This window comes from Halichoerus grypus, chromosome 4 (genome assembly GCF_964656455.1).
Source record: "Halichoerus grypus chromosome 4, mHalGry1.hap1.1, whole genome shotgun sequence".
Lineage (NCBI taxonomy): Eukaryota > Metazoa > Chordata > Mammalia > Carnivora > Phocidae > Halichoerus > Halichoerus grypus.
In genome coordinates, this window is record NC_135715.1 from 143,118,890 (window position 1) to 143,141,030 (window position 22,141).

Sequence of the window (22,141 nt, forward strand, 5' to 3'; positions counted from 1 at the left end):
GCGTGGTTAAGTATTTTTCACTTAAGTTACAATGGAGCGAATGGCACTGGAGGTACCTTCAGTCTGTAGGCTCGGTGAGTCTGTGCAAATTTGAGGAGGTTCTTAGAGGTCTCAAGGTCATTAGGCGAACAAGGATGAAGGATATTTGAGGTGAGACCGATCATTGGCTGGCATGAGGAAGACCCTGTCTAAAGGTCTGGGCAGTGCGGGGTTGTCATTGCTGAGACCACCTTCTGCGACTGCCCTGCACCCCACGGCCTAGCCATCTCCACACGCCAGGGACACATTCTTTCTTCCATGTCATGTGCTTCCTAAAGATTATTGCAAATGTAGGAGTCATGCTATTTCATTCAGATACTGTAGCACATCTCTTTTCTGACTCACTCAATGGGTTTCATAGTTAAGCTCTCAGGAGACAATAATTTTGGCCGGATTTCCTTCCTCAGAGAGCTGCAATCCCCAAATTTATCCATAATGAAGTAGCATCTACCTCTGCATTATTATGAAAAGGCTGTTGTATTTTCTCTACCCCTTTCTGATTTTCTGAGTGCATCAGCATCATCATTACCCTGAACTGAAATATATTCTTATTCACTTACTGCGATGAGGATTATCCTCTCAGCAGAGTGATTTTGTGAAACCTGAGGTTTGGAGGTAGAATACCTGAGCTTCTTGTCACTTTGTAGCCGTCCCAGGCACATCGTTCACACTTCTGAGCCTTTTCCTGAGCTGGAGAATAAAATGTCAGCTCGCCTCATGGGATAGTTGTGAGGATCACTTGATCAAGGGTTTTTAGATACATAATGTGCCATACAAATGTATGTTGTCTTTTTCTTTAGACTGTTTCTCCAATAACCAACAGCCTGGACCATTTGGCCTAAGCAATATCAAAAGGAGAGGGCTAGGAATAATGAACAAATTATTAGCAAACTTTAAAGTTCTGACTGTGGATCTTTGATGTCCCTTTGCCATGCAGTCACCAACTCCAAACCCCCCACCACTATAAATGTTACATGAAACATCTGGGTTCACCCAAAAGCTCGCTGATACCTGTCCTTACATTTATGAAAAATATGTTTAAGTTGTTAAAAAATTTTTTTCTTCCTTCTCAGGTTATCAACACTGGCCATAGCATGGCTCCAAATGTTAGTGTGGAAATAATGGTACCAAATTCTTTTGCCCCCCAAACCGATCAGCTGTTCAACATTTTGGATGTCCAGGTAAAAATGTGTTCCTTCCTTTATTCTAAGTTATGTTGCTAAATAGATAAATCTGTTAACTTGAGTCACACTCTCAGCTATGAATTCACCACGCACTTACTGAGTACACTTTGACTATTATGCATTAGAACTGTAGGGTTACAGGGACCTCATCATTTATACGATCGCTAACAGAACTCTGCTCCTTCCATCTTCAGTGCATTTTCCTTGTGAAAATGGCCCTGTAGACGTAATTGGTGAAATTCTCTATAAATCTTGAGGCCTCTGTTGAAAAATCAGTATTTCAGCCTTTTTTTTTTTTTTTAACAGAATTGACACCCTTATATTGATGATTACATCGGGATTGTTTTGTACCTTCCCATTTTCAAGACAAGCAGTCAACAAATAAATCTGCTCATTGGGTTTGAGATCTAATTTTAAAATATCTTACCTGAATTCCAGACTTAGATGGCAGGACATGCTGTTATAACAAGTTATCATTTTGTTTTGTGTCTAAAGCCAAAGAAATGTTGAATTTCATGCTAATGTTCAAGTGTCCATTTTTCACATTGCCTTATTTTCTGTAAGGTAGGGCTCACTTTAGCACCTATATCCAAACTTGTTAAAATGCTGCTGGGTTTCTGAGTTTTTGCCATGGAGACTTAATCTTTCCCAAATAAGTCTGTCCCAAAGATATTTTCACAATTTCAGAAATACTTGATATATTTTAGAAAAGGTAAGCAACTGGAACTTTCAAGATCATATAGTTTTTGCAGTTCTCTCCAGTATGGATAAGATTTCTCTCACTTTCTATCTATATAGACTACTGCTGGAGAATGCCATTTTAAAAATTATCAAAGAAAGTGTGCATTAGAGCAGGAGAAAGGTCCAATGGAGATCCTGAAAGACATTTTCAAATTCTTGTCCAAGACTGATAAGAAGCTACTGGTAAGTTTCCATTTTTCAGGTTGTAGATTTTGCTTTCCAGCATACAGAACCGAAGCACTTAAAACCAAGAACCAGTGGGTTTGAGCTGTCATTTGAGTATAGGAAAGAAACAAGGTAATACTCTTGCACATGAGGAACACACATACTTGGAGAGAGAGACCCAGGGCTATATATATATATATCCAATTTCATTATTTATCTAACCAATGCCTATTTTGTGCCAGCCAGACATTGTTCTAGACCCTTTAGGAGGCCAAGATAGAGTATTCAGCTGAGCAGACTTTGTGACATGAGATTAACTTTCACTCCTTTCATTTTAGTGAGTTTATGAAAAAAACAAAAACCCTGAGGAAGTGATGCTACCTTCAAATGATCCAAGTTTTACAAAGCAACATAGAACATGTAACGTAACACGGCCCTGATTAGGAGTCTTTGTTTTAATTCTCAGAACACATGCTTCAGCTCAAATACTTTTTTGTTGTAATTTATAAAACAGACATTCATGTTTTGTTTAAAGCAAAATAATTTTTTAAATGCCACCCATGGGAGATGTTTAATTCCACGTAAAATATTTTAGCCACCTTTAAAAAAATGTTTTAACGTAGCTCTTTCGTATTTTTTTTCCAAGTTCTGCATAAAAGCTGATCCATATTGTTTAAATTTTTTCTGCCATTTTGGGAAAATGGAAAGTGGAAAAGAAGCCAGTGTTCACATTCAGTTGGAAGGCCGGCCATACCTTTCGGAAATGGTAAGTAAAATAAAATGACAACTTTGAGTTTGTAGATTTTTATGAACTTATCTACAATCATCTTATTTAGGTAGAATGGAATGTGAGGAGGCATTTAAGTAATTAAGTAGGAATAGTAAAATTTGGAGTGGAACTCTACAACTGTTTGCATGTATCGCTTCAGCTGAATACACTGTCTAAATGATATGGCTTTAGTAATTAAACAGATAATTAAGACTGTAAAATAGACTATGGAATAATTAAGGTTTATTTTAGAAAGCATGTCCAATTGCTTATAAACTTTGATTAAATCACAGAAATTGGCTACCTATTTTATATAACCTTAAGGTTTTTTTCTAAACTATTATTATTATTTTTTAAAGATTTTATTTATTTGACAGAGAAAGGCACAGCGAGAGAGGGAACACAAGCAGGGGGAGTGGGAGAGGGAGAAGCAGGCTTCCCGCGGAGCAGGGAGCCTGATGCGGGGCTCGATCCCAGCACCCTGGGATCATGACCTGAGCCCAAGGCAGATGCTTAATGACTGACTGACTCTCTCTCCCTCTGCCCCTCCCCCTACTCACATTCTCTCTCTAAAATGAGTCTTTAAAAAAGATAAAATTGGTTTTATCTCGAGTTCTGTTCTTCAGTTTACCTGATAAATATGGATAATGTCTTTTGCAGGGGTGTTACAGATTATATGAGATACATTTTGTAAAAAGCACTTAGTGCATGGTATATAGTAAGCCAAAGAAAATGGTAGTTTTATTTTGTTTAAAGAAGAATGTTTAAAATTGCTACACAGTGGTCAAGGGGGAAAAAAAAAAAAAGATCCACCAGATACAGAAGTAAGAGATGTTTGCTGTAGTTCCAGTTGTGCTAAAACGAAATCATGAGACCATCAACAAGTTATTTAAACTTTTGCAATTTGCCTCCTCATACACTTGAAGTCCAGGTTTCTCAACAATGGGCACTATTGGCATTGTACCAGATTTTTCCATTATGGTATTAAACTATATGTATTTTATCAGAGCAGCAAGATGACAACACTGTTTAGAAAAAAAAAAAAAAGCCTAGATAAAATAAATTTGAAGAAATATTTATCAGGTGAAGAAAGTCTTATTTGGGAAAAAGATTCAATATCTAGGGAAAAAACTGCTAACTATCAAATATTTAAATACTTAAATATTACAAATATCTAGTTATCTACAAACTAGTCATTTTTTTTTTTTAAGATTTTATTTTTGTGAGGAGAGAGAGCACATGCACAGGAGTCGGGGGCAGAGGGAGAAGCGGGCTTCCCGCTGTGCAAGGACCCTCCCCCTCCCCGATAGGGAAATTGACCCTGGGATCATGACCTGAGCCAAAGGCAGACACTTAACCGACTGAGCCACCCAGGTGCCTAAACTATTCATGTTTAATAAAAGGATTTCAACAAAATGATGCCAGGAAAATTAATACTATGACCGTGCCTTTGGAAACAAAGGAAGCATTGCATTGCAATTAACTTTATAAAGGATGAAATAAATTGGGGAAGATCAATTGTAAAAGCCTCAGCTAGTAGGTAAGGATCATGAGAAATTAATATGTCTTCACAAAATAAAACTATGAGTCAGGCTACAGTGATCTTTCTTTTTTTAAACAGGATGAGACTTCAGCCCTCAAGTTTGAAATAAGAGCAACAGCTTCTCCAGAGCCTAATCCAAAAGTTATTGAACTAAACAAGGATGAGAATGTTGCACACGTAAGATTACCATTTTACCTGAAACCTTAGGATTGTAGGGAAAAACTATTGCTGGAGCGTTTAGTCAGGAAAATAGATTGACTAGATCATGGAGGGCTGGAAATACTTTACCGAGATTGGGCATTTTCTACAACTGGTGGGAGGGAAGGATGCAGACGGCTTTTTCAGGAAGTGAACTTGGTAGGGATTATCTGGATGAAGAAACATGGAGCAAGCTGATTCTGCTAAATGGTTACCAATGTTTCTTAGAACCAGCAAGAGAAGGGGAGGGGGTTGTTCAAAATACTGTGGGAATCATGGGTTGGGGTCGGGGGGTTCAAAGGGAATAGAAGCAAGTTTTTAAACTGGTGACTCTTTATTTTGGTTACTTTATGTAGGTTTTACTTGAAGGACTACATCATCAAAGACCCAAACGTCATTTCACAATAGCGATTATTTCAAGTAGCTTGCTACTTGGACTTATTTTACTTTTATTGATTTCATACGTTATGTGGAAGGTAAGTCTTTAATAATTACCCACGTTAAACCACTCTGTAATGCTGTTCTTGATTTTCACAAAGCCCCCTTTGTGACTCCTGAGTTATTAGATTTAATTATTGCAGCACTTTTAATGTTAACTTTTTAAATTCCCAAGTGAACATGTAGTACTGATCTCCTATTTCTCCTAACTTCGGTACCAGTATTCCAGCCATGACACAAGTTTTGAAAGATGTTCTTTTAAAAAGCTCTTAGAAAACACTGCATATTATTTTTAATGTCCATTTTGGAGAGAGTGTGTCACTGAGCAGTCCAACAAAAATAATGCTCTTTAACACAATATTTCCCATGTAAATTTTATTGACTACATGGGATAGTGACTGTTCAGGAGTCTGATGAGTGTAATATGTTTGTAACTACACACTAGTGATTATGCAATACTATTTTCAGGCTGGCTTCTTTAAAAGACAGTACAAATCTGTCCTACAAGAAGAAAACAGAAGAGACAGCTGGAGCTACGTTAACAGCAAAAGCAATGATGGTGATTAAAGACTTCTTTCAAATTGAGAGACTCAGGTTAACCAAAGAAATTTAAGACAGTGTTTACAAGAAACCCCCAATTCTGCTCAGATTTCTATGTACTACATTTACCATGACCTTGTGACATATTAGGTCTCAATGCAAGTGAAAAATCCCAAGCAATGATTACTCTTCAAGAGGAAAGTAATCTCTCTGCTCTTGATAGAAAAAAAAAACACTAAAGCATTCAATTTATTCAAGGTAAGTAATCCCTCGAAGATACCTTGAAATGAAAGTGCTTCTGAATTAAATCATATTGAGGAAGTAAACAACTCATTTGGAGAAGTCTTGGACTTGAAATATCATTCCTTTAAAAGAAATTATTTGCCATGTGTGCTTACTTCAGTAAAATAAACTCCACTGAATAGGCAATGATTCATTTCTAATAGATCTTTGAGACTTGTTGGAAAAATCCTGCTAAATATTTTTAAAGAATGAAGAGCTGTTCCTCAATTTTCTAATGAATAAAAGAAGACCACTAATGTTTTAAAGCAGATTTTATCTTTAAAGACCTTTCTTTGTAATACCTTTATGATGGGCTTTGATCAACAACGATTTATTCAGCAGTCTATGTAAGAGCATTATGGGCCTGAGGAGCAAATTTCAGACTGAACTTATACACTGGTTTGAGCTTAATGACTTCTGGATAATCATTGTTAAGCAGCTATGGATTCTTCCCTTCTGTATATATACATAAGTTCTTAAAAAAATGTTTATATAGGTATGAATCCACTAGTCCTCCTGTAACACATTTTTATCAAGGGTACCCAGGAGTAAATTTCTAAAATCCATTTTTAGTGAAATTTTTTGCTTATAAAAACAAAAGTACTTAAGAATTCTAATTTATACTCTGAAACAGATTGTGAATGTTGCACTTTAGCTGATATTTCAAATATAAATACACTGATATATGTAAAATATGAAAACTGTACCTCACTAATGACTCTTAAAAAGCCAAACTCTACGCAGACCGTGCTTAAGAGGCCAGTATTTCATATAAATTAGATACTGTGTAAAATAGTGACTGTCAAATTAAGCAAATGCACCTACTTGTGTAGATATTACTTTCTCCTCAAATGTATGTATGAAATGTGTTTTTATCAGGTGTATAAGCATTCTCATCTGCACAGAATTAGAGAAACAATTTAGAAATTTAAATTTTAGCTTGTATTCAGTAAATATAAATGTGACATCAAAATTTCCATGATCTAGGTTTTAGTGATAATCTTTACTATTTATTCATGCATGTGAACTGGATGCTGATAGCTGCAGAATATAATTTCATCTGATTTGTCCTATATCTGTCTTTACTATGGAAGTGATCAAATAGTAAAAGACTTCCATCTATATGAAGCCCCTGCCAACAGCTGTCTTTCTCAGGCTGCCTAAATTCCTGTTAAGTTCTCTGTTCACGAGCCCACAGTAGTAGCTGGTGGCCAGAGAACAAGGGGGGCAGAGCTTCGTGCAAGCATTCGAGGAGTGAAGCCCAATCTGTGAGCATGAAGCCTCCTGAATGCAGTCATTAATTAAACTTAAAAAGGTATTCTTTCAAAGTATTATATTAGCAAAAGATTTGCTTTTGTCATTACATAAAAAGCAAAGTAATTCTTTCAGGAGATTTTTCTGGAATCATTGGTGGAGGATGATCCCTGAGGAAATTTAAATCTGGCTCTTTTCTACTCAGAAATGATAGCATTTGGGGCATTACTGAGTGCACTAAAACCAGTGTGCTAGGATTGCTGGATACCAGGACTTTCAGAAGCAAAGAAAACAGCTCCTCACTAGTTAGCTATTTTTCATACTTTAAAATATGTTATGGATTTTAAAAGACTTTAAAGAAAATCAGGGAATAGTCCCAAAATTGGTACCCTAACAATTTAAAACGCTTATCTTTTTGGCAGATAATGTAGGTATTGGAATGATTTTGAAATCTGGATTAGTATCTCATCAGGGCATCTTTAGGTAATGTCGGGTGTCCATCTGTACCAGGCTCTAGGAATTTTCACATCAGTACTGATGGACTCAAATCTTGAAAAGTGAAAGCATTCCAATTATTTCACTTGGGAATTAAGTATATGAATGTTTACTTTCAGTTCCAGTAATACTTTCTGAAACCCAAAATTTAAATTATATTTCATGTTTTAAGCTCTAGAAGCTAATTTTTAGTGACAAAAATAGCAATTTTCATTTCTTTTAAAAAAAGTTTTTTCCCTATATGTTTAAAGCATGACCATAGTCCTTCATATTAAAATTCTAGTTTGTACATTTCTTTTATAAACAATTACATGTTACTTGGGAATCATTCCTTTCTTCCATGCTTCCTCCATAAAGATTGATAAGTCTGGGGTGTAATCTGTAAAAAAAGATGTATAATTATTTCATCAACCTATCGTTTTCACACATACACTATTGAGTACAGTACCTAAGACCTAATCCAAATCTAACGACAGCTTCCAAACCTATATTCGTGGCAGAGCTGCCATCTTATAAACTGGGGGGCCTGATAAACCAGCACCAGTAATTACTGTGACATCCAGGCACTGTGCCTATAGTGGGGTGCTCCTGCACCCTTCCTCTCCCCCCTGAGTCCTAATGCTTACCAACAGTGAGTCTGCATGGTCCTAAACTTGCCTGTGCCAGTTGCCCCTATTAAATAGGATGTAACATTGTTCCTGCGTAAAGTAAGCTGAAGGCTTTGGAAAGAGTTCAGAGAAGCGCACTGCTGAATACCAAGTGATGAAGACTAGAGATTTCAGTGTAACAATCTGCAACTCAGAGGGCTTTCACCAGGTTAAGATCTGGATCCACTTTTAAAATGACAAAACGTCAGTTGTGGACATTATCTGTATAGTTTAGGGAGAATGGTAATTTGAAATGCCAAGATAGAGACTCAGAAAATTTGGTGATGAGTCTATAGGAAAATGCTTTGGCTGTATGTAACAATGGGTGAGTAAATGTAAAGTTACACTTTATTTATTAAAATTGTACATCTTTTAATGCTTCCCTGACTTATTAAAAAAATAGTTTTGTGTCTACTGGTGGACATTAAAGGTGGTGAAATAATGACACTTACTTAATGTGAACCTCTGATGTGGCTTCCATTAAGTCACCATCTATGTTCCAAGGGAAACTGTTTTCTGAAGCAGCTGCGTGCCGTCCGTCGTCGTCGTCCTCTGGATTGTATCCACTAAGATTCCTCGGACGAACTTTTACTTCTCCAACGGTGTAAGTCTCAACAAATGGAAAACTGAACTAAATAAAACAAATGCAAATAATCATGATGCTCACTTTATCCTTAACTGCTCATGCAAATTAAGTTCACTGTGCTCTCCCTTGCATGTAAATATCAACATCCATGAGGACGTTTTTATAGCATTGAAACTGTATGCCAGGGATCCCCGATTTCTTTGGGAGATCTAGCAGCTGGCCAACTTGTTTTATGACCAATAGTATGAGGTTGTATACAATATCATACCATTTCCAATTAAAGATTTTTTAATATCCGGCTGTTGACACAGAAGATTTATATAATCCACTAACTTATTAACTTGTCAACTAGTTTAGGTGATGTAAAGCACACTAAGTTTCACACTTAGAATTTAATTAGGAAGACCCTAGCTCTAAGCTTAGGAAGGTGGAAAGAGGAAGTCAGTCTAATGTGATTTTTGTAGGTATTTGTCCGCCAAATTCCCACTTTAAAGATGGATGCAAGTCAAGGGGTGTCTGGGTGGCTCACATGGTTAAGCGTCTGCCCTTGGCTCGGGTCATGATCCCAGGGTCCTAGGATCAAGCCCCACATCAGGCTCCCTGCTCAGCAGGGAGTCTGCTTCTCCCTCTCCTTCTCCTGCTCCCCCTGCTTGTGCTCTCTCGCTCTTTCAAATAAATAAAATCTTTAAAAAAAAAAAAGATGGATGCAAGTCAAAAGACAATGGTTTGCTTACTGACCACTCTAAATGGTGCAGGGTATCTTCAAGTTTCCATTTTTGTTTGTCTAAGGAAACTTCAGTGGAAAAATTATGTATTCTCATAAATAAGAAAAGATAGCCAAATACCTTTTTAGTAGCAATGCACAATAACCACTCACTTATTTCACTTTTTAGGTAAATGGCATGAGATTTATTCCTGTTATCTACGTGGCATGAGATTTATTCCTATTATCTACATGGGTTTTTTCCCCTTCCACATATGAACCTCAGTGAGGTATAGAATTTTAAAAGTTGACAGAAAACTAGTACCCTCCACACCCTTATTTTACATATGCAGAAACCAACGTCCAACAGATTTTACAGTTTATACTATATAATGCACTGGGTGACTACAATGAACTATACTGGATTTATAGGGCGGCATCACTATTCTAACTGAGGTACAGAGTTAGAGGGTCCCAAGGAGCTCTCTGCGGAAGCAGGCAGGCTCTCTGTGAAACTGCTCAGTAGTCACTGCATTCGACTTCCCATCTCAGGTCAAAAGCCTTGGGGACATCCTTCATTCTGTGTGAACTTGTAAAAATAATGTGTTTTAAATGAATCACTGCTAACTGGCTACTCTGGGTTAACTTGCATCCCCGATAATGATGCCTGGAAGTCTTAACTCTTAGTACCTGAAGTGTCACCGTATTTGGAAAGAGGGTCTTTGCAGATGTGACTGAGCTAAGATGAGGTCATTAGGTTGAGCCCTAATCCAACATGACTGATGTCCTTATAATAGAGAGGAGAATGCCATGTGATAAAAACAACCAGCCTACAGCATACAGCTGTAAGCCAAGAGAGGCCAAGAAGTGACGGCCACCACCAGTAAGTCTATTATCTTAAATCCTCAGTTTTCATGTGCACCCTTCACCAAATGAAGCTCCATGCATCCCAGCAAATTCATTACCTATGAAGCCACATTGTTAGATGGGACTTTAAGGATCCTACAAAAAATTACTTAAAATTTGCCCCTTAGGCAATCCCAAAAGAGAATTACCATAAATAATCTGTGCAATAGGTACCTCCCTAAAATAAATATAGAGCTTCTCAGGATGAGTACCTTCAGGTTAATACACATTGAGGTTCTCACATATGTTTAATAGGGAAAGATTAAGAAGTTTACACCAAGGTAATGACCCTGAATAGCTCTTGGAATATATAATTTTGAGAGCTTTTTATATTGCTTTGTTGTTTCTACTTTCTGACTTAGGAAAAAAGAATAATGAACATGCACTGTTTGTAGATTAAGAAAAATACTAACACTGCCAACAAAATGAATAACATCTGAAAAGGTATATATTACTTGAACAATCACCGTCTTTCCTCAAACACACACACGTGAAGTTTTTACTTCAGCTCACAACCTGCATTTTGTCTGCTTTTGTCTACTTTGAGTTTTGTATTTAGGGAAAGAGGTACTATTAATGTTTATGATACAATTTCCTAAAGACTTCATTCAGTTGGTTGCTCAATAACATTGATCAAATAATGTAGTAGGCAGAAGAGAACTGAAACTTCATGAGGACTGCCTATGAAAGTGTAAAACTGTAAAAGTGTGAGTCTTGCAATGCCACCTACGTAAGCAAGATTCCGCGGCCAGTGGTTGGCTGGCTTTACTCTCCTCCTCCTCCTGTTTACGCTCTCCAGCTACATCCAGGTACAGCCCTATACCTATAGGTAGTGAGACTATAGGGTTGTTGTTGTTTTTTTTCAAGCACACTGATGTAGTTCAAGACTCACAATTTCAGAAATTCACAGATTTCTGGATCAGTTTCCTAAAAACTGGGTCAAAATCTCTGCCAAAAGAATGAATGTGGCTTATAATAGTTATTGTTTCTCTTTAAAACGAGTCCCTTAAGGGGAAATACAATTTTATCTGTCTCCAAAAACGCAACCACACGTTCTAGTTCTGAATAGAATAATGACTGTATAAAAGTGGTGTGTTTTTAAATATAGGTCTGCAAATCTATTTCAATTAAGTGAAAGTAGGCTGATCTGTAAATAAATGGCAGGAGAATCTAAAGGGCTTAACTTTAGAGAAAGTCCGCTGTCATAACATCGAGAAGGCTAAAAATCTCAGATTTCACTACTTTTCATCCTGAAGAACAGCTGAGTATATAATTTTATCTTTAATTTACTTCACATTTCAATGTAACACTACATTTTCTACTTTCTCTTTGCATGCACATGCGCACACACACACACAAATGTATGTATCCACCAATGGATAGCTCAGAAAGGAATAATCTATATTAATATGATAGATACTTTTCAAAATTTGGACGAACCACAAACTGAAAGAAAAAAGATTAATATATTAAGAAAATAATGCCTTCTTATGAGGCAGGATTTGATGTCAACTCTTGCAGCATCTCTCTTTCCATGATTAATAGTTTTGCAAATAAGTAACAAAAATAATCTACTATACCTGATTTTTAACACTGGCGTATCTTTTTAGGTGTTTTATAAATTCCGGTCGAGAAGTGTTTCGTGCAATGATAAGAGCCATGCTTCCATTATTTAATCTGGAATTAAATATTTGTATTTGACATTGAGAAGTTTATTAAGTGATTGCAACAGAAATTACTCTGTATCATTCCTTCTAACAAATATCACGTTTACTAGAAGTTTTAGGCAAGATAGATTAATCATCGTCAAGTTATAGTTACCTAAAATTCTTAAATCTTATCTTGCCGTGTTAAATGGCACAGCCCTTCAAATTAGTTTTATTAAGCAACTGACTTCCTTCTCTGTAAGTTCTTATTTTAAGGGCTTTTTTAGAAAATGAACTATCATGCGTCCTATACACCTATCAAGACATCATTTAAAATCCAATGTATTTACTTAGGGATTCAAAATGTGAAATCATGTGTAAAATAGCAAATAAATACAAATGGTACAACAAATTGTTCAACACTTTCTAAAAACCTACAGTATGATATTTAAATATTTACTTATGGGCAGGTCGAAGTGACATAGGAAAATAAAGGGGTCCGTGGATGGATAAAAGGGACAAATGTTACCACACATGTGCAGTTAAATGACTGAGCATTTTAATCTTGCATAACTGTTCAGTTTAATATAAGAGACTGCAAATTTAGAGATGTGATTTAGTGCCAAAAAAGCCACTCACAAATGCATCTAGCTTTAGAAGGCAGTTTGCAGAAATATGTGCAAATGATTTCTAGCTTGATTTCAAGGCAAATATAAAGTTATTCCAAGAATAACAACATGAAAAAGAGCTCTTTAAATCTTATGGAAACTCAGGTTAGAGCTTGTAAGGGGCCTTGGTGATTATCCAGTCATTCACTTAGTTTATACAGAAGGAAAAGAAAACCCCAAGTTTAAGTGATTTGTTCAAAGGCACACAGAGAAAAACAAAATGATCACTGGTACCAGATCTCTTAATTCCCAGGGTCCAATGTTCATTTTACTCAACATGCCAACACATTCAGAGGACTGTCTTGTGTTTTTATTTTTAAAAAATTGCTTACTTTTTCACAAACATGAAAAGCATTTCATATGTCTCCTTTTCAATACTTATTAGTCACTGAAACACACCCTATGTGCCTTCACTATTCTAAATGTTTTATTATATTATGCATTTAATCTTAGGATACCGAAAAGAACAATAATTTCTATCAGCAATTTTCACTGAGGTATTTTGAATTAAGTTATACTTTATTGTGGGGGAAAAAAATAAAATTGGAAGTTGAATCTCCTGTGCAATGATCCTGAATCATTCTGAAGATAAATTTCTGACTACCTCTGGTCAGCCAAGGCATGGTGTAAAGGTATTTGCAAAAAAAAAAAAAAAGAAAAGAAGAAAGAAAAGGAAGGAGTGTTTAATTACAGTCCACAAAGGAAATCTCTAACTAGTCATGCTCTGAAAAATTCATCAATACTGATTAAACCTAGTGAGAATAAGCAATGGAATTCCAGGCGAGCTAAAAACTGTATGGGACAGCATTGAGAGAGGCATGAATCCACTCCCAGAAGAGCAGACTACCTCTCATGAAGGTCCTTGAGCAAACATGAGAGTCAGAGATGAAGGAGGGTTAGATAAGTATTGTCTCCAGTCCTGTAGAACATTGCTCCTTTAGTCAGCTAGCTGGTTTTCACTTTTAGCGGGGAAAACTACATTAGGGAGGTACATAGCTATCTAGGATTTCTGATGGTATAGGCAGGAAACAATTAAGCTCAATTTCTGTATCACACAACCTTCAAAATAACTCCTTTCCAGTTACTAGAGATAATAAGGACCCTGGTGTCCAGATTATGAATACCCAAGTTTATAGTTTTTCTTCTTCTCTAACTTTGGATATTTCTCTGTTTGTTACCTTCATATCAACTGCCAAGGAAAAAATTTTAAATCCATCCTCTTTGCCAGCTGTTAATCATTCTGGTTAAATATTTTGCGGGGAAGACAAAACTAATCATTGCAATTACGTTATAAATTGCCACAGCACAGAAGTCATTCTTTCATTCCACTTCCAGGGAAAATCTAGATTTGACTATATTACACAACATTCATGATCCTTTCTTCTATGCTCTCTATGGGAGTGGGAGAGAAAGATTTTCAGATGAATAATGGACAGCTGCTTGAAAAGAATGTGTAAGAGATGGTTTATATTTTTGTGGATAAAATGATATATAAAATGTCTCAAGAAAATGTGGGCAGCAGATTCATATGTACCACTATTCATACTAAATATAAATAAGTGAAATTCAGCTTCCTTTGACTAAAGGTATTAAATATATCCACGTACATGCTATTCATGCGGAGGATATTTATGTCCGCTCTACAGTTTGAAAGTAGAGATGGTCATAAGAAATACCAGAAATATAATGTTTTCAATGACCAGTAAATAAACACAAATAAAGCAAGCAAAGTAGGCAAAAAATGACACAATAAAATCATGTTAATAAAACCCAAGAAATATTTTAGCCTCAGTAATATGAAATCAGTGATCATCTAGCATTTCCAGTTTAACAGTTGGTCTCAGCCTACTCTGATGCTAAGTCCCTTAGGATCTCTAATATTATCGCAGTCCAAAAGACACTACCTGTTGATAATATTCTAGCCAGCCAAAAGTTAGCAAGGTATTCTAAAAGAAAAAAACTGGTTTATAGACAAGTATCAGTGATTCAATAAAAATACTTACTAACCTGGTGGTAGGTGCCAAGCCTCTAGGTGCCACTGAACACAGGCAAGGGATTGCCATAATGCTGACATTCAAGAACTGACCCTGGATGGTCTGCCACTGGTCACTGCCGGCTAAAGGCAATGGAAGAGATTGGTTACTTTCCCTCACCAGAGCAAAATGTCAACAGAGCCTGGCTCAGTTCTCAAGGAGGTACTTTTAAGCTTACCAGATTTGGGAGATCCTTCCGCCTTCCTAAAAGTAAGAACACAAAGAAAACCACATCACACAAAAAATAACGTCTATTCAATTGAGAAACTTCAAGAACCTAATATGTTAAATATTTTCTTAGATTAGATACACTAAGTAAAAATATGTGAGTATATTCCATTACTGCACTATACTGTGCTGATTCATTTAAAGGTGGTATCATCCATAACAATGATTTTCCATTTCTTTTAAAGACTAGAACATTTGCTTTGTGTGGCTTTGAGTAATGTTTGTGTTCCACACTAGACTGAAATTCTGAGGGCAAAAACCATGGGTTTTGTTTGTTTTTCGGCTGAGTGTTGTATCCAAAGTGCCTGGTATGTAGTATTCAATAAACAGGCTGTTGAATAAATGGATGGATGGATGGATGGATGGATGGATGGAGTGAATCGTTGTTTCTGAAGACAGAAGTAAAACTACACGGCCTACTAGAACTTCACTACTCTATATACTTTGCTACTATTTTCAAAAAACAACCAAAGATCACAAGACTAATAAATTGTGTATATCAAACTGTTCCATGCTTTAAAGAAAGATAGAGATGTTTACATCACTTTGAGCTCTTTACCTACCTTTCTTGTAAACTGTGAGAGCTGATACACGGTAAAAAAGATATTTCACAGTCTTCAGGCCTAAAAATACAGAAAAATTTGCTATTAACACTCATGTACTCTAAGATACAACATTTTTGGCTTAAGAAAAAAAACAACTTACTTAAGTTTTGCCAGAGCCTTCAGGACCGCAAAATCCCTTCGTTGGTTGGGTGACATCCATCGATTTTTTTCTGCCAGGGCCAAAGTTCTTCCACCAAAGCCAAACATGGCTGAGAACCCAAAGCGAAGAAGCTTGCCAGTGGTGCTAAAAGTGCAGACATCAACTGGTTGTACGTGCCCTTGAATATCATGTTGGATATTAGTCAAGCAGTGAGAGGAGTAGGGCAAGTTGTCAAAATGGCAAACAAAGAAGAGCCTATTTATTTACTTATAAAAGATCTCAGGCAACTTCACACCAGGATAAATATCCTTGCTTTCTCTTCATCTCCCTTAACCTACAATACTACAGCTGCCATTTGTAACTTTTTCAGGTACTAAGGAAGAAAAACACAAAGGAGTAAATACTGCAGCTTATTGTTATTTCATTTAAAACATGGTTAAGGAAGTCAAGTTGAAGTACATGTGCAAAGTAAACTTAGATTTAACAGTAGTTTTGCATTGTACTTATCTGAGTTTACAGACCTTCCATCAACTGGAATAATCACAATTCTAGAGTGGCTATGCGGTGTACTTTTTTTTTTCTTTTTGTGTTTTTCTTTTAATAACATCATCCCAGCCCTATAGTCTTCATGTAGTCCAACAATAGTATCTGATATACTTAAATAGGATGCATGGGTTTTCACTATCTTGATTGTAAAATTGTGACCTTGACCATCATGATGATTTTTTTTTCTCACGAGATTATAGTAAAACTTCATTTTCTGCTCTTTATAGTGCCTGGACTCTGAAAAGGGAAGCAGTCCAAATGGTAAAGCTTCACCTAATTGACTTTTGGTTTTCAGTAAAACATTTGTCTGCTTTGAAAGACAAAGAACTTGTCCTTCCTTAGATATGTCTGACAGAAATAAAATCACGTTATATAAATATAAAAGCTTCCTTATAAAAAAACAAACTTCCTTATAAAACATGAACTTCTTTGAAAGAATTCTTACCCATTATAATGTGCAAAGTTGCAGTTACCACGTGAGGGATTCCATGAAGAGAGTGTGCCAGTACGTTAGTAGAGCCTGCCAAATCAATTTCAAAACATGTAAAATCAATGTAGTGTTAGGTTTCAAGTTATGCACTTGCTCTTACTCTACAGATATCACTATGTAATGTTCAAATGAAAAAATTAATGGAAGTTTGTAAGTGTTCATTCACAGCTTCGATTCACATCAAATGGTTGCCAAATCACTGTTTAGCCTTTAAACAACTTAAAATTAGTAAATAGTTTATAGTATCTACTTGCTCACAGCTTTTTCCATCATTGTCTAGTTTCTACTAAAATATACTAGCTATATCAAAGTCTACTCCAACTTCAATGAGTGGGCTTCTAACTTCTATCACAAAATGAGCACCAACAGCACTAAGGCTGTCTTGGGAGAGCAGAGACAAATGCATAAATATATAAATAAAAATCCAAATAGTAACAATCTAAAATCACTGTAAAGTACAAAAGACAGTTTCTAAATACCTTTAATGAATCTTTGAGATAAGCTTTCTTCCAAGAGGGGATTTCCCTCTTATATGACAAATGATATCCTAAAGAAATATTTAATTCCATGGTATTTAACATGCTATAAAAGTCTGTTTTGAGACATTATAGATTTCTTATTTTCATAATGATTAGGATAATTTATGATCCACATGGATTTTTTGCCACCAGCCTACAGAAGAAAAGAGTTCTCTCAAGTCAGGCTTCTATAACATTTATGTGTCTCTGAGATCTTGGGGTAAAAGCCTTCTTTTGAAGAGGAAAATATCAACTAACCCTTGCCATTCCCAGGAGGTTAAAAGGATTTAAAATTAAGAGGCTACAAATTTTCTTGAATTACAGATTACAAGAAAGAAAAGCAGTTAACAGCCTGGAGCTATGAAAGCATGAAGGTTAGCCCCCTGGATTTGTTAATTGGGAACATTCCTGTGTGGTCATACATGATCTCTTCGATTTGTGTCACTTGCACTGATGTGTTCTAGGGCTGTTGAGTTGAAGAAGCTGAGGCAATTCAGACATTTTCAACCAAGGCTGTCATTAAAATAATCATCATAAGGGACTTAACTAATATTAATGACTTCCAGACCTCTAGTAATACCAATTCAAAGAAAAGTCCATCTCAACCCTAATTAGTTAACCCTGTTTCAACTGATTCATCAAAGGGCAAATGATGCTCTGACCTTTGGTACTCAGAATATGGCCCACTGTCCAGCCACAATACCCTGGTGCTTAGGACAATACCTGGGTGCTTATTAAAATGTTGACTCTCGGGTCCCACTCCAGACCTACTGAATCAGAGTCTGCATTTTATAAGATCCTCAGGTTTCGTTTATGAACAGTAACTTGAAGAGGCACTCATCTAGAATGTATGGTCTAGGGATCAGGAGCATCAACATTATCTGGGAGCTCGTTAAAAAGGCAAATATCTGGGTCCCACCTCCAAAGACTGGAAACAGAAGGTCTGGAAGTGAGGCCCAGGTGTCCATGCTTTAGCAAGGTCTCAAGGTGACTCATATGCACCCTAAGGTTTAAGAACGAGGGGTCCAGAAACCTGTTACTCAGTGGATCTTTACCCAGGAGTCAATTACCTAAGCCTTTCCAATTATCCTTTGACCATCTACAGCCTGCCCTTTGGTCATCTAATTGCTGCTAATTAATCTGGAATGGGTGGGAGGGAAGAGAGGAAACAAATCAACCTATTTTGCTTCCCAATCAGATTTATGGTAAAGGTTTTGGAGGAGGCCACATAATTAGAGTGAGATATTTAGGATTATCAATGGATTACAGTACTCCATGAAACACATTTCCTCCATTACCATGGTTAATTAGGAATAGACCATAAAAGCATTCCTCTAGAAAGGCTATTAAAGAACATAATGTAATGTTGTCATGTGCAATAGAGAATGACACATATCATGACTCAAGAAAATAAAGACCATTTATTCCCTCTGCATTTGAAGTATGCTAAGCATGCCCAAACACAAATCCTTTTAGACTGCTAAAGATCACTTTTTTAATTTTTATGTCTCAGGCTTTGCACCTTGACAACTTGTTCTTAATTCCATAGAGTTTGCAAAGAGGCATGACCGAAATTATTTGTCATTTTCTAGTCTGATTAACCTATTCCTTAGTCCTGAAGAACAGCTTTTTACACTCTGAATCAAAAAGGAAAGTTTGTGAGGAAAGTGCTTATAAAAAGGTAATACTATAGACTGCTCAGTATTTTTGTTTGGATAATCTAAAAGACAGAGTACAATTTCCAAAAACAAAATGTGATCCATCTGAAAAGATGTCTACATGCCAAAAGAACATGCTGCTCACATAAATAACAACCATGTAATTTTAGCATTCTCACAAAAGCTATAAATGTTCTACCTCAAGGTAAACATTTTAATTAGTCTGAAAAGTTATTTTTCTTAACAGCTACCAGCAACTTTGCTCCCCAGACCTGCTAAAATGTGCCAAATACAAAGAGGATAAGGACAGAAGTAGCAGTTCATGTAAAGCATGAGTGATGGACGTACCAGGCAGAAACTATGGCGGCAAAAAGAAAAAAGGAAAAAAATTGTCCTTGGAAGTGCAAGCACTTCTGCAGAACAATTAACTTAATTAACCAGACACCATGAATATTCATAAGGCCGTTAATGTCTCCCACATCCAAACAGATAAATGTGATGTAATGACTTCCTAGTCAAGCATATCTAAAATTCTCATGAAAACTGCACCTACACTTTGGTTCTTTGCCTGAAATATCATAGAAATTAACAGTCCCTTGGCAATATTTTGTTCTCCTCAAATTAATTGGAAAGCATGAATTTATTTATGTGAACGCTATAGGAATATATGGTTCGCAGCCATCAGTATGTGGATTGAGCCTTGTTTTACAACAACTGGATTGCTTTTTTATTTAATGTCCTCTCTGGCTTTTTCCTCTATCCTTCCCCCACCCCTTTAATCGGAATCTCTGTATAGTTCCTTAGCACCAGTTCCCATGGCAACACACACCATCGCTAATGGCCAGCAGTTCAAATACAGGCTTCCCCACAACTGATCCATTTGAGTCTGACCATAATTCAGCGGCTTAGTCTGTTGGCTCAGTGGAGTAATTTACTAAACACTCTCCCTCTGGGTGTCTCTCTCCAGGAGGCAAATGGCTTCAAAGGCAGACTGCCTTCTGTGTGCAGCTCGGAAGCTTCCTGCCTTGCTCTTGTTCCCGTTCTCTATCAAAGCCCTGATGGGGCCTTGAGTCCTCCTATTAGTACATCCCGCGCGTGACTCCCCCCTTCCTTATGGAATCCATAAGCTGGAACTCCTATACAATGACCACAATTTTGGCAACAGGCTGTATTTTCTAAGCGAAGTGCATTCAAATGGCATATTAAAAAGGTAAGCATGCCCACCAGTTTTGCTAACTATTCACTTTATGTCAAATGCGTCCCTGTGAGGATAACCACCTTTTCACTTGTGATTCACAGCAGTTAATAAGTGACCTTGGGAGTGTGTATACTAGTGAAGAGGAAGTGACCTAAGCACATCCACTTGGCATGGAAAGAAAGGCTGAAAAGCCCCATTATAGACAGAGCCACTAAGATGACACGGAACGGTCAAAGTGGCTGGACCCTCTTTGCCAGCATCTTTTTTTTCCCAGCTGAGGTTATTTTCTTCTCTTCTGCTTAAAGATCAGCAACGGTTTTTCTCTATATGCTTTATAATTATTAGGATACATCCAAATATGTGTCTCCTTTTAAATTCTTTTTTTTTTAAAGACTTCACAGTCTAAAAGAGCATTTGTATATCTTTTGTTCTCTGTCAATGAACAATACTAAATATACTAAAATCCATACTAAATGAGATTATCAAGTGGATAGGATGTTGAATTTTTTAACCAGGTACATTATTTCCTATTTTCATAGGAAACAACCATTGTTTCTGCTTTTCTGGTAAAGAGAATATCGTGTGAGGTTTTCCAAATGAAAAGATATAATCCCTTTCCATTACTATCGTTTGTTTAAATAATTTGGGAGGAGTGACTGGCATAGCGTGATAAACTTGTGAAAGATGTTTCCCTCTCTTCTGGAAGCCAGGGCTGCTCTAGCTGTTCTCCCAGGCTCCCAGCGCTTTCCCCTCCCTTCCCCTACTCACAAATTCTACAAAGGCTCCCAGCAGGGTGTTCCCTTGCTCTCAACCTCCCATTGTTCCCTACTGTGTATCAAACACAATTCCGACCCCTCCTTGTGGAGTCCCGGAGCCACACGGTTTGGTCCATTTTCTATTTCTCCAAGCTCCTGGATTTTGCTTTGGCATTGATTATTTTTGCAATGAAGAAAATAACTCATCCTCATCAGGCCAGATCCTACCCATTTTAGGCCTAATTCAAGTGGCACTAGCTCTATTAACGTCTTCTTTACGTTCATTCACTTAATAAACGCTATGGAGCGTTCACTGTGTCATGTTCTATTGTAGCGGCTGGCAATTACAGCAGTGAGAATGAATCTTTTTGGCATTCTCAACTACAGGTTATGTATTTATACTCTGATAATGAGAGTTCCACATTTTACCTCACATGACATTGTAAGCAGCTTGACTCAAGTGGCCCTGTTGGGAAATTTCATACCTGGTGCTGTGCGATCATTAGACCTAATAGGGAAAGGTAGGATAATAATTATCCCATTTGTTGATTGTTTAACTATGTATTAAATCCTCCACATATACCATCTAATACTACCATAACCTTATAATGAGGTGAATATATGTGTATCTTTTTTACAGATTAGAAAAATGAGGCTCAAAGTAATTAAATAACTTGTCCCATTCGATAGTGGAGATGACGAGCTTGGGTCTTTCAGATTCAAAGTCTGTGCATTTAGCTCTGTGTTACACTGTCTAGGTTAGGAAGGGAAACAGAGAAATAGAGGAGGAGAGGTTCCATTTAGCAAATCCATGGCCCCCTGCTTGCCTGCAGGTATTAACCCAAGTGGAAGCTGCGCTCGGACAGGGTTGAGGGGGCTGCCTGTTTCCTTCCCAGCATTCCTCTGGGCTCTGAGAAGCAAAGCATGGGCCGCTTCACTGGCAGATCCGTCTCCACCAACACAGATGACACTAGAAAACAAGAAATTAAGAATGCAACACTTTAAAATAATTGGTAATAATTCCTGAAATCTCAACTTCAAAAGAGTAACCTTATATATTCACGTGCGTGGTGACTCACAACGCACCTTCCAACATTTTAGTTTAAGTGTCAATGAGTAAGAAGGCTCTAGCACTGCACTGGTAAAGTTTACTTTGCAGATATAATACCCACACGATGACCCCATAGACAAAATATTTTTAAGTGG

General features: G+C 36.9%; 2 protein-coding genes across 2 annotated transcripts in view; one reads left to right on the forward strand and one right to left on the reverse strand.

Annotated features, from left to right (window-relative positions):
* ITGA4 (integrin subunit alpha 4) overlaps positions 1 to 8,949 on the forward strand; it is a 78,632-nt gene extending 69,683 nt beyond the window's left edge. The window contains exons 23-28 of the mRNA XM_078071061.1: positions 1,113 to 1,220; positions 2,022 to 2,147; positions 2,776 to 2,895; positions 4,520 to 4,618; positions 4,996 to 5,115; positions 5,546 to 8,949. Coding sequence (XP_077927187.1) covers positions 1,113 to 1,220; positions 2,022 to 2,147; positions 2,776 to 2,895; positions 4,520 to 4,618; positions 4,996 to 5,115; positions 5,546 to 5,644 — 672 coding nt within the window. The 3' untranslated portion in view covers positions 5,645 to 8,949. The remainder of the gene's footprint in view (positions 1 to 1,112; positions 1,221 to 2,021; positions 2,148 to 2,775; positions 2,896 to 4,519; positions 4,619 to 4,995; positions 5,116 to 5,545) is intronic.
* CERKL (CERK like autophagy regulator) overlaps positions 8,744 to 22,141 on the reverse strand; it is a 108,812-nt gene continuing 95,414 nt past the window's right edge. The window contains exons 5-12 of the mRNA XM_036107916.2: positions 21,763 to 21,905; positions 16,762 to 16,836; positions 15,771 to 15,948; positions 15,629 to 15,688; positions 15,016 to 15,041; positions 14,812 to 14,920; positions 12,071 to 12,167; positions 8,744 to 8,926 (exon numbers count right to left, since the gene is read on the reverse strand). Of these exons, the coding sequence (XP_035963809.2) occupies positions 8,744 to 8,926; positions 12,071 to 12,167; positions 14,812 to 14,920; positions 15,016 to 15,041; positions 15,629 to 15,688; positions 15,771 to 15,948; positions 16,762 to 16,836; positions 21,763 to 21,905 (871 nt within the window). The remainder of the gene's footprint in view (positions 8,927 to 12,070; positions 12,168 to 14,811; positions 14,921 to 15,015; positions 15,042 to 15,628; positions 15,689 to 15,770; positions 15,949 to 16,761; positions 16,837 to 21,762; positions 21,906 to 22,141) is intronic.